Below are 15,233 nucleotides of genomic sequence, written 5' to 3'. Positions count from 1 at the left end.
CTCACCGGATGCTACTGAGCCCGAAGTCATGGGATCAAATGCTGACCGCTGCGTCCTCATTTCGACGTAGACAGAATTTGAATTCAACCCCGCGTGTGCAAATTCAGTGGACATTGTGCAAAGTCTGTGGACGTTAAAGAGCCTGTGATAATGCAACTTATTCTGGATCTCTCCGCTACGGCATCTTTCACTGTGCACGCGTGGTTTCAGGGCGTTACAGTTTAGCTGTGCACGGGCAGGGGCCATCCCGTACGCCCGCATTGTAAGTATACCTATAGCCTTGGTGAAAAGTTTAGAACCTAGGGGGCTTGCTTCTAAGCCGCGCTGTGGGGCTTCTGTAGCTTTGGTGGAAGTCCTACCACAGTGGAGGAGGCAGGACTACGAATGTGACCTTCCGGAGATTTGTAACCCTGGGAATTCATTACGCGCCACACGGCGTTACTCAGAACCAAAACCCAGGCCGCTAAAGGGAACAATGGCTCTATCATATGCGGAAGTGCGACCATGGCCATGGTGCACTGGGTATCTTGCATGGACAGCAGGAAGTGCTTTGTGTCTAACCACCCAGGAGGGAATGCGCAAAGACGGGAGGAAAGTACGAACCTAAAAATTACATACAAAAGTTAGTTGGGGTTCAAAACGCATTTTCGGTTCTAGTAAGTACCAATGTTGGGGGAAAGCCACTGGTTGTGGCGTCCTTGCATTAGGAACGGTGAGAACAATAAAGCTTTTGGGAAGCGGAGGTAAGGCTACCGACGGCGCATGCGGGGTCGTGGTGTCTATGGAAGCTTTTCAAAAGAACTGCGGTATTCCTGGCTGCCAGCGCAAGAGACGCAGTTGTTCTTTTGAACCAGTGAACGCAGTTAGAGATGCGTACGCCCAAACTAAAAGCGTCTACTGATGGGGGGGGGGGGGGGGGGGGGGCGCTCAGCTTGCGCGCGGCTTAAGATTGCTTACTGGCCAAGAATTTAAAGAGTACAAAATCTCTGAGAGGGAACAATTCATTTACAAGAGGGAGAGCACAAGATCCGTGCTCAGGGTGCCGGCGGCCGTACTACCGTTTTTGGATATTTGAATAATTCGACGTGTCTGTTCGCTTAGCTTGCTTAGCTTGTTGTCTATATAGGCAGCAGTTTACGTATTTGCTACTGAATGCAGCGGAATCGCTGCACATCGCGTTGCTGAGAACCGTCCGAGATTGCAGGTGGTGTGTATTCGAAGCAGCGCTACGTTGTTACAATCAAAACGCCAAGGTGTTCTCTCCCGGACTGCAGTTCGTGCTGCGAGCGCATGACCACATTTGCTCGACTCTTACGAATTAAAAATAATTCAGCTACGACGTTTGCCTTTCTGCTGAAGCAAGTACTGCCGGTAGTGCTTCAGTATAGTTCGCGGACTGCACCTGCTGGAAATACTATTTTGTGTGGCTCCAGCTTTCGACTTTAGATAATTAATCAGGCGCTGTTTATCAACGATGGGTCCTGATTGAGTAGTAGACAGTTATCAACTGATATTAAAAGCTGCTAGTCATGACCTTTCTTGCGTGCAGTGCAGCCAGCCAGTTTTGCAGCCGTGTGTCGACCTAGTGGTGGCCTCCTAACTGAAACACTAAACAGGCAGTTCTGTTATGTCACGCACAGAATTCTGCTGCAAATATCATGCACACAAAGAGTTCCACAAGGACAAATGAACGGCAACGAAATTAACAACACTGAATCGTCTGTGAGCATTGAATGTGAACACCGGAACCAAACGGAGCACCGAACTCTTAGCGGATCTAATTGGCATTCACGTGAGCTGCTGAAATCAGCCATAATTTTATTCTCTTCCTAGTTAGGGCGCACTCCTGCACACATCCAGTTCAAAGAGAACAGCCACCTGTCATATACTTCTTAATGGCGTATAAACCATTTTTATCATGGGCGCCGGCATCATGGGAAGGTGGCGTCATCTAATTTCTAGAAAGCAAAAGAACGCGATGTCGGCATGCATCGTATTCGTGGTTCACACATCAAAACGGAAGGCACAAATCGGCATTCGGAGCTTTCGCATTCGTTTCTTTTAGTATGTGTTCTAAAAATCTAGATTGAAAGAAAAAGTTTTTCGAGAAGGAGTGAGGCAATTCGGTAAAAAAAAAATGGTCGCAACATAGGTTGATTATGGCGCCGCAGGCTCCTCCTTTGTTGTGATTACGACTGACATGGATAAAAAAAATCTAATGAGTTTGATGTACCTATGCTCCATCTTAGCAGTTACTCACAGCGCTACCAAAGTTGCCATCAGTGCGCAGGCGACGTTGCGACGCGCCTCGCGTCTAGAGTGCATCACTCTTGCGTACGTTCAAACATCGTTTTCAAAATGGCGGTACCTTTCCAAGCAGGACTCCTCGCCTCGAACTTAACTCGTTGATTTTTACTGCTGCTTTCAATACATTCACTTGCCATAATTGGGCAGCTGGGCTTTCGCTTCGTCACATCTCGCCTATAAGACAAACGTATGATGAGTGAATTGTCCTTAATTTTTTATTTAGAATGGCAGTTCTGCTGCTTCCCCGTTTAGCGGCGCCTGGTGTTGACCAGTCTTAGGGTGCACCGCTTTCATTTGCAGCCGCGCAAGTTTTCTCGTCTGGGTAAGTCGCGGTCCTGCTTACCGAAAACGCCGAAAACGACGCTGCGTTGCAGTGCAGTAAAACTGCCCGATAGTTTAGCGTTTGTGACGGGAGGCGGAGGGTGCACATAGGAAACCTTGCACGACCCGCAGCTGGCATACCGGGCCAGATGTCACTGCGGGCCGAATGCACCAGAGGCGTTGGATTAAGTATGAGAATGCTGGAGTCAGCATATCTGGACAGAAAAAAAAAGAGGTGACAGACACGTAAGAATAACGCATTTGCACATATACTCACCGTGGGAGAAGAATGAACCTTATTTCACTGCGCTGAAATAAGCAAGAAAATCGGACGGACCTTGCCTGCAGCGGAAAAACGATGTGCCGCAGACCGTTGGCAAGGTCCGTTCTTCGGAGTTGCTGGACGAGGGTGGCGAGAATTTACGAGCGCCGTGTACGGCCACAAACCCCGTGTCGCTCGAGAGAATACGCGCCTGCGTGTTTCGGTGAAAGGACATAGTGGCTTGGTCGCAACGGCTCTAGGAACGAATTTCTTTGAATGACGGAAATAGCAGTGAGCTCGCATATCTAAACCCCCTTGAGGCAGCGAGCGAAGCGGTACGTACAAGGTGTTTCACCTAAGACTTTACACAACTCTAAATTATAGACTGAGTTCAAAGAATGATTTCTTCGACATATTACTGTAAGCGGCGTAGTACACCAGAAAATAGCTAAGACGTGCTAACGAGAACACTGTTTCATCGTCATTATCATCAGCTTGACTACACCCATTGCAGGGCAAAGGCCTCTCCCATGTCTCTCCATTTAACCCTGTCCTTAGCCAACGGCGCCCACCCTATGCTGAAAATTTCCTAATCTCATCCACCCACCTAACATTCTGCCGCCCTCTGCAACGCTTGCCTTCTCTTGGGATCCACTCCGTTACCCTTAAGGACCAGCGGTTATCTCGCCTTCGACGTACATGCCCTGCTCAAGCCCATTTCTTCCTCTTGATTTCGACTAGGATGTCATTAACACGCGTTTGTTCCCTCACACAGTCTGCCCGCTTCCGGTCTCTTAACGTTACACCTAACATTTTCCTTTCAATGGCTCGCTGTGCTGTCCTTAACTTAAGCTGAACCCTTTTCTTTAGCCTCCACGTTTCTGCCCCGTAGGTAATTACCGGTAATATAAAGCTGTTGTACGCTTTTCTCTTGAGGCATATTGTTAGTCTGCTATTCATGATCTGAGAGAACCTGCCATGTGCGCTCAAACCCATTCTTATCCTTCTAGTTGTTTCCCTATCATGATCCGGATCAGCTGTCACTACCTGCCCTAAGTATATGTATACCGTTGCCAATTGTGAACTACTGTTCCCTTGCTAGACTGTTGAACATTACTTTGGTGTTCAGCATGTAAATTTTTCAACCCACCGTACTGTTCAGTCTGCCTAACTCATTGATCATGATTTGCAGTTAATTTCCCGAGTGACTCAGCAAGGCAATGTCATCAGCGAATCGCAGATTATTTAGGAATTCTCCATTAACTCTTATCCCCAGCTGTTCCCAATTCAGGCCTCGGAATACCTCCTGTAAACATGCCCTGAATAGCATTGGCGAGATCGTGTCTCCTTGCCTGACGCCCTTCCTTATTGGAATCTTATTGCCGACTTTATGGAGGGCTATGGTAGCTGTACAGTTCTTACATTTATCTTCCAGTATTTTTACATAAGGCTCATCTATACCCTGATTACGCAATGCCTGTATGATTGCTGAGGTTTCCACTGAATCGAATGCTTTCGCATAATCAATGAAGGCTACATACAGGGGTTGGTTACATTCTGCGCATTTCTCTATCATCTGATTGATAGTGTGAATATGATCTATTGTGAAATATCCTTTTAGGAAAGCCTGCCTGATCATCTTGTCGATTAATGTCTAAGGTTGCCCTGACTCTATTAGCGATTACCTTAGTAAACATCTTGTAGGCAGTGGGCAGTAAGCTGATCGGTCTATAATTTTGCATGTCTTTGGCGTCTCCTTTTTATGAATTAAGATTATATTGGCGTTCTTCCAAGCTTCTGGTAAGGTGGAAGTGATAAGACATTGCGTACACAGGGCGGCTAGTTTTTCTAGCATTATCTCCCCTCCGTCTTTCAACAGGTCTGCTGTTACCTGATCCTCACCAGGTGTGTTTCCCCTTTGCATTACTTCTAAGCAGTTCTTAATTTCCTCTTTCGTTACGGGCGGGATGATGGATTGCTGTGTGCTACTGTCTCTATCATTAAAGTTCTGATTACATTGGCTACTGTATAGATTTGTGTAGAAATCTTCGGCTACTTTAACTATCTTATCCATATCGCTAATGACATTGCCGTGAATAGCATTGGCGAGATCGTGTCTCCTTGCCTTGGGCGCGTTCACACTTGTCCAAAAATCCGGCGAGCGATGCGAATTTTGCCGCTTTTGACGCCGACGAAGGCGGAAAGCGGCGCGGCGAGGCCGATCGGTCCGGGACCGATTTCCGCCCCCGCGGCTGCCGCGCGAACAAACATGGCGGCGCCCTTCGGCGCAGGACCCCTCGCCTCGGAATGAATTCGTCGTTGTTGCGGCTTTTTTCAGCGCGTTCGCTGGCCGTTAATGGGACACCGGTCCATCGCCTCGTCTCACCTCACCTGTAAGTAAAGGTACAAGTGATAAATTTGCTTTATTTCTTATTTGGAGTGACGATTCTGCCGCTACTAGGCTTAAGAGGGGCGCTGGTTTTTGATTACAGTACTAGTTCCCGTTCTGACAAGCTGATGGCGCGACTAGGCTGGGCGTTCCTTTGTGAGTCTGTATGCTTACATACTGGGCACAATGGATGTGGAAGATGGAGTAATTAATCTTATATATATATATATATATATATATATATATATTACGAACGTAGGTTGCGTTGGCTCCGCAGGATAAAGATTTAAGAAAAGTGGGCACTTCTACAAAGACACTTTTATTTATCAACGTTTCGACCGCGGTGCGGTCCTGAAGAAGACCGCACCGCGGTCGAAACGTTGATAAATAAAAGTGTCTTTGTAGAAGTGCCCACTTTTCTTAAATCTATATATATATATATATATATATATATATATATATATATATATATATATATATATATATATATATATATATATATATATCGGTAACAGAGTGCTTATAAAATAGGAAAAAAAATGTATCGGCCTGCGGAGATACAGCGGGGGCTTAGGCAAGGATGCCCTCTGTCTCCTGTGTTGTTAATGTTGTACCTGCAAAGGTTGGAGACCAAGCTAGAGAGGAGTAGACTAGGCATCAGAGCAAAAACCAATATTTTTATTTGAGACCCTGCAATCCCTGTCAGTACAGAGGATTAAAAAAAACAGCACATGAGGATTTGTTATGGAAACCAATCATACAGGATTAATGGGAGGAGACAAGTTGACGACAAGGAGCTCCTTGTGGCGGTATTGCGAAGCGCTCATACACCTTTCATGTCTTTGCTCCTCCTCCTCCTCTAGATGGAGCTGCTTCTTCAAAAACTTTTTTCGACAGAAAAGTGCATTTTCCATAGCACAAATCATGGAACAATTTCCCATTTTATGCGAAGCCGATCATCTTCCAAGTATCCGTCACTGATAAGATCGTTTAGGCTAAACGGCTCATCGATAAACACAACAGGATGATTGCTAAATTTCGTTGGCCTTTGAAAGCTGCAAAAAGAACGCACAGTTCTGACTTCAGACACCCGTTCTTGGCCTTTTTTCGGATGCATAACGCTGATCCTGATCCTGTGTTCGAATGGCCACTGAGCAGAATCGTCCACGTCACCTTTCTGTATACGCAACCGTGCGTGCAGTCGCACAGATCCGCTTGTGTTCCTGAACTCAACGCCGGGTGACATGCAGTAGCCACCCAAGTATACCTTCTCACTCTCGAAGAAAGCCCAGCCATGGGCTGTGGCATTTGACTGAAGTAAGCTCACATTTCCTACAAAAAACATGCATCGCGTTAGGCCTAGTTGCTCCAGTCTCAAAATGTTTGCGATGCCGTCCAGTGCCTTCTTACTGTTTTCTTCTGTGGCAACTTGCACTCCTCCTATTACACGTTCAATTCGGGTTATGTTGCTTCGAGTTTCCCTCGCAAGTTTCGCCACTTCGCACTTGACAGTCTTCTCTAAGTTGCTTATGCTTCGTGAAAGCTCCACTTTATCAATGATTGCAGTGGAAAACTGTCTTTGGTTCTCATCACAAGCGGTGATCTCGCAAACAGTCTGTGCCAAAACTTCAGGGTTTAGGCCGGATTCATTTCCTGCTTGCTCTCTCGACGTTTCTTTCAAAGTGTTAATGGCGTGAGATATTTCATCTAGTCTCTCACCATGTGCTTTTATATCTCCAACAACGCGGTCCATGCACTCTTTGATCTCACGAGCCTGCACGGAAAGCTCTTCTCGAAAATGAGTAAAGAAAACACGCTCGTCACGCACGGATTCATCTCGGCGATCGGATGCTAGAGGCTTCAGCGGATTGCAGACGCCCGATTTCAGATGGGCTATCATCTCTCCGAAAAGAACGGAGGCTGAGCACTTGGGGCAGCAGAGGGTGTGGTGCTGGCATTCACACTGGAAATGCTCGGCGATCCCTGAAATTGTCGTCACGTACTGGCAGCCGCTTTCTTGGTTCCAGCACTTTACCTGCAAAATGGAGCAAAAACAAAGTTTACTGACTAACCGAAATTGTGCAGTTTGGAAGGGCAAGACGTGACCTTCGATTGTGTAAACTTTAATGTAGTAATTTATCCTAAGAATACAGAACAAGTCTTTATGAATATAGCGGAAATAGGTTAAATAGACCTGCAGCAAGACTTGGTGCAATGAGCAGTGGCACTTTGAACACTCAATATAAAGTGTTTAATGTAGTGAATTTTACAACTTTCTAATACAAAAAAAAAATAATGTTCATTTCGGAAATAGAACTTTTCATTACATAAATGTAAGAAATCTGACAGCGGTACTAGATTTCCCCAGACCCCCATTGGCCGACCCTGGCGCAAACAAATTCCGCAATTTGTCGACAGTCTTGACTTCAGGACCACGTGACCTCACGTGCGTAATTCAAAAACCCAGAATGATAACAAAAATAAAATAGCAATTTTGTGGTGCCAATAGCAGCACTATCAAATACCTCATTGGCCAGCCCGGTTGTGACGTCCTTCCACTACTATTAGGTAGTGCTTTAGAAGAAAAAAGCAATTGGGCTGTAATATTAAACGCTCGAGCCAAGACTAATCGATGCACCTTGAGTGATGAGCCGGCCGTGCTAACCCTTGGCCTCCGAAGAACTTTTTTAGTGTTACCACCTTATGCCACATAGTTAGCGACGCTATCACACTGTACTTCTTGTTTATGGCGTTTAACGTCCGAAAGAGACTCAGGCTATGAGGGGCTCCTTAGTGAAGGTCTCCGGAAATTTCTACCACCTGGGGTTCTTTAACGTGCACTGACATTGCACAGTACACGGACATCTACAATTTCGCCTCCTCCGTCGGAATTCGACCGCCACGGCCGGGATCAAACCCGCGTCTTTCGGGTCAGCAATGAGCCACCGCGGCGGCTTCACACTACACTTCTAAAACTACCTAAGCGCCCCAGAGAGAGAGAGAGAAAGACAGAAATGCAGAAATGCAGGGTGGTTAACTAGGCAGCGCCCGGTATGCTACCCTACACGTGGGAAGGGGAACGGAGGGAGAGATAGAAAAGGGATATGATCCATTTCCCACGTGTCAGTTGGCCGTTACTTACGGACAATCCCAGGGGCGTGGTCGAAAAAAACGCGGCACTAAGAACGTTTGAAGCGAAAGCTCCACTCTCCGAGCTGCAACTTTCAAGGTAAAGAAAGTTTCACTTTGACCTTGAGCCAGGCTGCTCACGCCTGACGTCATACCACGTTATAAGAGACAGTTGAAGCCGAGCTCCGCCTGCGCCGTTCGCCTCGCTGCTGCGCTGAGCCTCCTCCGTACCACGTGAGATGACCACGTGATTAGTTGTATATAGCGCGAGCTTCGCTGCGTTCGCTTGAGCCAGAGCCGTTGGGGGCTCGACTCTGCGGAGCGATGCAGGCCGGTCTTTCACTCGTCTCCTTGGGTGTAACTTAGTTAAACAAACCCCAGCCATTTTTTTTTCAGTGTGACTACTTGCTGTGCCATATCGGCGGCGACATGTGGTGGCAGCCGTAACTACGAGCACTCGGAGTAAGCCACAGCGCCAAGAGATGGCGCGCGAGATACCCACCACACCATCAGCATCCAGTTCCTATTGGGATTACCAACCAATGCGTTCTTAAATTTTTAAAGTCGGCTGAGTATTATTTGTTCAATTGCCAATGAGAAACCTCCGCCATAATCTGCTGAACACACAGCGCTAGCTGGGCACACAAGATATACGGCGGTAAAAAACAAAGATATTACATTAGTAGTCGGGTTTTCTTACGGAAACAAGCTACTTGCAAGCTGCGTAGTTGTGCGCTCGATAAGGACGCAGATACAGCAGACTGTCGTTATCAAGCCATTTGAATACGCCTAAAGCCTAAAAGGCGAGAGTAAGATATCTCTTTTGTACAGCAAGCGCTTTGCATGGCCAGCGGAGCAGCGTCCAATATTTGTATTCAATGGCAAAAGAGAAATAATTTCGTAGCCCGACTGCAGTACGGCGAGGTGAAAAAGTGATTCACTATATATGCGGTTTTAAGTAATTGCATGGCTTCATGGCACTGGAGCAAGCATCCTTTACCCTCAACAGTGGCTTTGCGGCTATGGCGGTCGTATGGTGAGCCCAATGTCTCGGGATCAAACGCTTGCCGTGTGGACAGCTTTTTGGCGGTAGCGAAACCCCCAAAACAGCCATGTGCTGTGCGATGGCAATGTCCAACATCGTCTCACGTGGTCGCATTTGTTCTGAGCACTCCACTAGGACATCTGGTGCTCACTTCCTATGTGGCGGTTTGGTACTTTAAACCTCGTATACCACACCGCACCGTATCGTAAGAAAACACGTTCCTTATTAGATGTAATTGCGAGTATGCAAAAGCTCTCCGGGCACATGGAGCCTGCGGGCCACAGTGCGCATGCGCTGAACGAGAGTGCGAGCCCTGTACAAAAGGAGACAATAAGGCCGTGCGAGGAACAGCAGGCAAAAGCCGTCAAGACTGCATCGCCGCGCCGTCTAACCTTGCACTTCTGGTGCAGTGTGCAATGCTGTGCTCACACGTGTCCTTTCGTACTCACACCAGCGCCTTTTTCTTCGCGTCGGAGGTACAAGCCCAGAGGCCGCTCTTTCTCAACCGCCATGTCGCACGTGCACTTCGTAGGCGCACGAAAGACGCCGAATCGGCGCTTTTCTCCTTGCGGTGATTATGTTGACAGCATTTTTTCGATGCACTTATCTACGTTTCAAGGCTGAAATTCGTAATAGATTTTGCCCCAGTGTTACAAGACAGTTCGAACGCAGAGGAACCTGCGCCCACTGCACAGGAAACGCGCAGTTCCGTGCAGGAACTTTCTTTGAGTGGCTAAATTTCTCGTTCTCTGCCTTGAAAGAATAAGTCGAGGGTATCGAGCTCTCTACCCAACGCCCGACCTCCCACCAGCAAACGCAATCGAGGCCAAGTACCGTGCTTTGAACGCTACGTGTTTGCACCGATCTAGAGCCCAGAAATACTCGCAGATAGATCGAACACAAAGCCAGAAGTTTTCCAATGAATTAAATTAAAATCAGGGAGGGGTGTCCAGATTCCGAAAGGGTGGGTAGTCCTGGGGTGTCGAAGGTAGCGAAGTGGCAGTCAGTTTAATTGCTCTAACTAGCAACGTTTATGACTGCAACACTGATGACAACTCGGGATGAAAAAAATTTGACTGTTTGTAATTTTTATATTAATTTAAGGTGTGTCTTCATAAAACAACTGCTTTTACCGTTACGTACAGCAGCAGCTCGTAAAGTGGGCCCGTTGCATACGCAAAGCTTTAGTTTGTGGGAGCACATTTAAAACTGTGTTGTTAACTCCCATGGGACGAAGTTCAAGAAAGCAGCAGTTTTCGTCGCTCCGTATTAGGATGCTAATTTCGTTTACAGCACCTCTAGCATGTATCGAACATACATTGCTGCAAAAAAAGAAAAGAAAAACAAAGTTCGGCGCTTCATTGCGCCTGCGCGTACCTCTCGTTTTAGCAGTTCTTCATCAGAAAGGTCCCTCCATTCGACGTCTTCATCCTGGCACTCGTAGTTGTCCAGAGCACATACGTGGAGGCCATCCTGCTCGCACTGCCCGTAGCAACACTCGCAAAGCGTGTGCCCGCATGGAAGCAACACCGTCATCCGCCGGACCAGTCCGCAGGCACTGCATACCCTGTTCCGTGGAAGGGGCTTCACGAAGCACAGGGGCCTCCAGTCCAGCTCGGCAGAGAACCCAACCAGCGTGTACTGCACACATCTAGTCGCCATCCTGCACCACGTAATGAGTGGCCTGCCTGCACTTGGAACCGAAGCAACTGCATTTCACGCCCCCTCAAATCAAGGCGACAATCGCACAGTTATCTTCCGCCTCACGGGCATCCGACGCTGAGATGAACGGCATGGAAGCTGTGAATACTCTCTGGCCCGGCAGCCATTTGCCAGTGTCTTTCTTTTTTTTGTTTTCAGAACGAGTCATGCTGGAAATGAAGTTTTCTTTTTTATTGCTTACCGCTTCCCGGGTGATGTCTTGAACGTTGGACTGAAATGAACAAGTTCTGCTACTGCTTCCTCGTATTTTCGCCATAATATATATCTTGCACCGATTTCGTTAGTATATCGTGGAGTCCACCGCAGATTTGCGAGGTAGCCTTTGAATTATGTTATGCAGTAAATATTAGTAATTTTCTTAAGCAAAAGTGCCTTGAAGTGCATTGTCCAACTATAAATTACCTTCATTACGCATATAGGTATAGCTAGCCCATTAATAAACTGTGGCCACGGTGGCGAAGAGGTAATGGCACTCGGCTGCTCATCCGAAAGACGCGGGTTAAACCCCGGCCACGGCGGTCGCATTTAGATCGAGGTGAAATGCTAGGGGTCCGTGTAGTGTGCGATGTCAGTGCGCGATAAAGAACCCTAGGTGGTCGAAGTTTCCGGAGCCCTTCACTACGGCGCCCGCCATAGCCTGTGTCGCTTTGGGACTTTAAACACCTTCAAACAAAGCCGTAGACACATTAGCAAAGTTAAAGCAATCTTCACTTCCTATATCAGTTTTTCGCTGCGTTATTAAGACGATGTCCGCTATCACGCTGTTCATCATCTTCTCAGAATACATAATCGTAACTTCGAATAATTGAAACGACGGTAGTCGACCCTTTTTACTGACTTATTATCACTCCGATATATACCCTGTAATGCGGGATTTTACTTGAACGATAGACTGATTAAAACACAACAGAGAATTATACGGCGGCTTTCAATAGGGCAGTATTACAATGAATGATAAAGTGAAAAAAGAACATTCTTCTAGTACATTAATCTCGATGGGAAAAAAGAACCTCTTTTCCGACCCTGTTGCATCGACGCAGTCGGGCTCCAAGCTTCAGATTACATCTTCCGCTTAGGCCACCGATTTTCGTAATCACATAACCATGTTCAGGTAACTAGTTACGAGTTCCGCAATACGGACCTCGCTTGAAAATATTCAGGGAAAGCAAGGATAAGTACTAGATATGCACTATCGCAGCATCGCGGAGATAGATGGGCTGGTATAGCAAGTGATCATTTATGTGGACTGTAAAGCTTTCCTACAAAGCAGAGATTTTTACTTAGTTACCAGTATGCAGAGCCTTCTTTCCGAAAAAAAAATCTGTGGAATGTGTTTTTGTGTGTTGTGTACGTGTGTGCGCATGTTCGTGTCATTTGATACAAACAACTGTTGACAACCACTCAGCCATTCTTTAGTTATGACCTTAGGCTTTTTAAGGCATCAGTGGCTTTTCAGAGGCATTGTGCTTCAAGGAAAAAAAAAAAAAGATGTCTTCAGGCCTATATAGGTGCAAGTGCGGCTTTCAACAGACACCTCAAATACACCCCGGCTTGGCCTTCGTTGCGGATTAGGCGGCTTATATTAAGCGATTAATGAGGAAAATAAACAAGCTCGTTCTTTAGACGATTCTTGTGCCTTTGCACGCATTGACATGAAAGCCCCTGTTTATCTTGGAGCTCATGTTTTACGAACCTTTTCGTTTCACGAACCTTTTCGACACTACAGCCCGAATATATGTTCGAGTGGTCACTCAACCGTGTCGCCTATGTCACCTTTGATTACCAATGTGTTTGCGATGCCAGCGCAAAAACCCAGTTGGTCGAATTTGTTCATCAGCGCTCATCTTACGCGTCCATTTCCGTCATCCGTCTGTCACTACCTCCCTAATTTCTTCACTAAAATGCGGTTCAGGTGTGCGCTGAGAGTGAGACATCACTTAAGGCGTGCTGAGTGATATCACTGCATGTTAAATCTAATGTTAAACAGTTTTGCGTACAGGTACCGTCGTTGTCAAAGGTAACGATACATTTCCCCGACAGTGGCGGGAGCTGGCTCATAGTTGCGAGCATAATCTGGGTGACGTCAGCCTGCTCCCTTGTTTGCCTTCTTTGGATCACGAAAAAATCGGAGGGCACACATAAGCTCCGCCTTAACGATATGACGCGATAGCGCTAATTATTCAATACCTATATATGCAGAATTGGTCAGTCTCAACTTTACATTTACATGTCCCTGGGAGTCCTCATACCATTCCTTGCGCAATAGTGCAGCGGTTAAGAGATGCGCCACTGCCCTGCGATCGCAGATACTGCCGCCAGTTGGTCTTGAGCACGGAGGAAGACTATATAGGAGTGGAAACTCCGCTGTCTGCGGCGACCAGAAAATGTCATAAACCCGCGAGCCACTATCATGCTGGCGGAGCCTGGCGGCCTGGAAAGAAACTTCGGAATACAACGTCACGGCGTGCCCGCTGAAGCAAACACCCGTGTCGTCTGCTTGTCGTCTCTTTGAGCGCTTCGGAGCCGCCTGCTCGGGCGCTGCATTTTTTTTTGCTGCGGCTTCTACGAGGTACCGCATGGCGCCGCCACTGCATGCGACCCCGTCGGCGCATACAATTGTGACTTTAACTGGTCGCCTGCACTCGCTCGCGCTGACGGGAGTTTCACCTTCTATATATATAGTCTTGCTCCGTGGTTTTGAGCGACCGAAGTTGCTCTTCCTAAGCAACCTCTCGCCATCAACTATTCATTTATCTGCTACCTGCTAGTGAGGCTGCCTTAATCAAAATGCGGTTGGTAGGTTAAGGTGACTCGAAAAGTCACGCGACCTAGGTCGCCCGCCTAGGCTGCTTCTCCGGAGGTGGCTGCCAGGACCACACTATAGACAAGAATCAACCCATTGGTAGTTTAAATGGTTGGCGCCATCCTTTATTCTTCATATGCGGAAACATTCATCAGTATGGAGAAAAATGCTCTAGATGACCTATGTTACTCCCTTCTCTAAATAACGGGGTATAAAGAAGGCCTTTCCTCCTTATAAGTCCCATTTTAAAATGGAGTTTGTTGGTCTCAATGGGCCCCCAAGTCCCCGAAGGAGAAAAAAAAATCCTTTTGCGCCATCCGCCCCGCCACCTTGCGTAGGTCTCGTCTGCTTGTGGTTAGTCGCCTGCTAATGGCGGTGAGTGACGACCGGTTGGCTACCATTGTCACTGGATCTCTGCTCACTTCTGCTCCTACGCGGGCGCCTGCCGCGTTACAAGATATCGGCTTGTTGCCGTTTTCCGCTACAGTGAGCTGCATAATTGAAGTTCTCATGTTGAGCTTGCTGTGCTCTAACCATACCTGACCTTCCTTTCTTAGTGTCGCCACCCTATTAGAGCCTCTTAAGCCTAATTCTCGCAGCTTTTTTCAGTGTGGCTCTCGCGGTGTGTGTCAACAGATTACAGTTCCTTGCACAACATGGAACTCTGATAGAATATAGTTTAAACGCTGAGCTCTTGATTGATCTGATGAGGCTACGTTTTTCCTCAGTCGTATTGAAATGCCAAGCTTTGAAGAAGTGAATATGAAGCCAAACACTGTCATACCAAACTACCTTAAGGTGTGTTTTCATTTTCAACTTATTCTGCTCTGATATTTAGTCAAATATAGTGTAATGCATAACCGTGAAAACTACTCCGCGACTCCTTTTCAGTTTTTAACTATTTATTCTAATGCTATATCCTTTTATCTACGAACGTAGCCACACAAACAAGCTCGTACAGCAGAAACAGACGACAAGCATACGACTCCTGCCGCCTTCGCCTACGGCGCCGCCGGACTTGCAGACGGCGAAAAGAACGCGCAACGCCGGGCCACATTAGGGCAGCTCAGTTTCCCAAGTTGTGTTGCCGGCGGACCCTGCAGGTACTGTCCATTCCTGCCGCTGGCACTGCTGTAAGAATGAGCCTGAATGAGGATAAATAAACACTACGCCGTTTTGGGGCTCCATTGCTGTGGGTAGTAAAAAACTCCCTTCTTCTCCTAAATACTTCCCTTGTATTAGAGAGTAAATCAAA

The 15,233-nt window shown here is 47.1% G+C and overlaps 1 protein-coding gene across 1 annotated transcript; it reads right to left on the bottom strand.

Moving 5' to 3' along the window:
* Window positions 1–314: 314 nt before the first annotated feature.
* On the bottom strand, window positions 315–11,115 carry LOC144103681 (uncharacterized). Its single transcript, XM_077636340.1, has 5 exons — window positions 10,831–11,115; window positions 6,352–7,314; window positions 5,277–5,281; window positions 2,770–2,843; window positions 315–556 (listed from the first exon to the last, which is right to left on the bottom strand). Exons 1-5 carry the CDS (start codon window positions 11,113–11,115, stop codon window positions 315–317), a joined length of 1,569 nt encoding a protein of 522 aa, XP_077492466.1.
* Window positions 11,116–15,233: the final 4,118 nt, after the last annotated feature.

The sequence above is a fragment of the Amblyomma americanum genome, chromosome 9 (genome assembly GCF_052857255.1).
Source record: "Amblyomma americanum isolate KBUSLIRL-KWMA chromosome 9, ASM5285725v1, whole genome shotgun sequence".
Classification (NCBI taxonomy): Eukaryota; Metazoa; Arthropoda; class Arachnida; order Ixodida; family Ixodidae; genus Amblyomma; species Amblyomma americanum.
This window is presented reverse-complemented; position numbering and strand designations above follow the sequence as displayed.

Bases quoted from the DNA above. Each gene is read 5' to 3' on its own strand.
- LOC144103681 (XM_077636340.1), bottom strand. From the start codon at position 11,115: ATGGCGACTAGATGTGTGCAGTACACGCTGGTTGGGTTCTCTGCCGAG. The intron at 7,315-10,830 runs GTACGCGCAGGC...TCCATTTTGCAG, and splicing joins AAGAACTGCTAAAACGAGAG to GTAAAGTGCTGGAACCAAGA. The intron at 557-2,769 runs GTATGCCAGCTG...CTGGGTGGTTAG, and splicing joins CCGCAGTGACATCTGGCCCG to ACACAAAGCACTTCCTGCTG.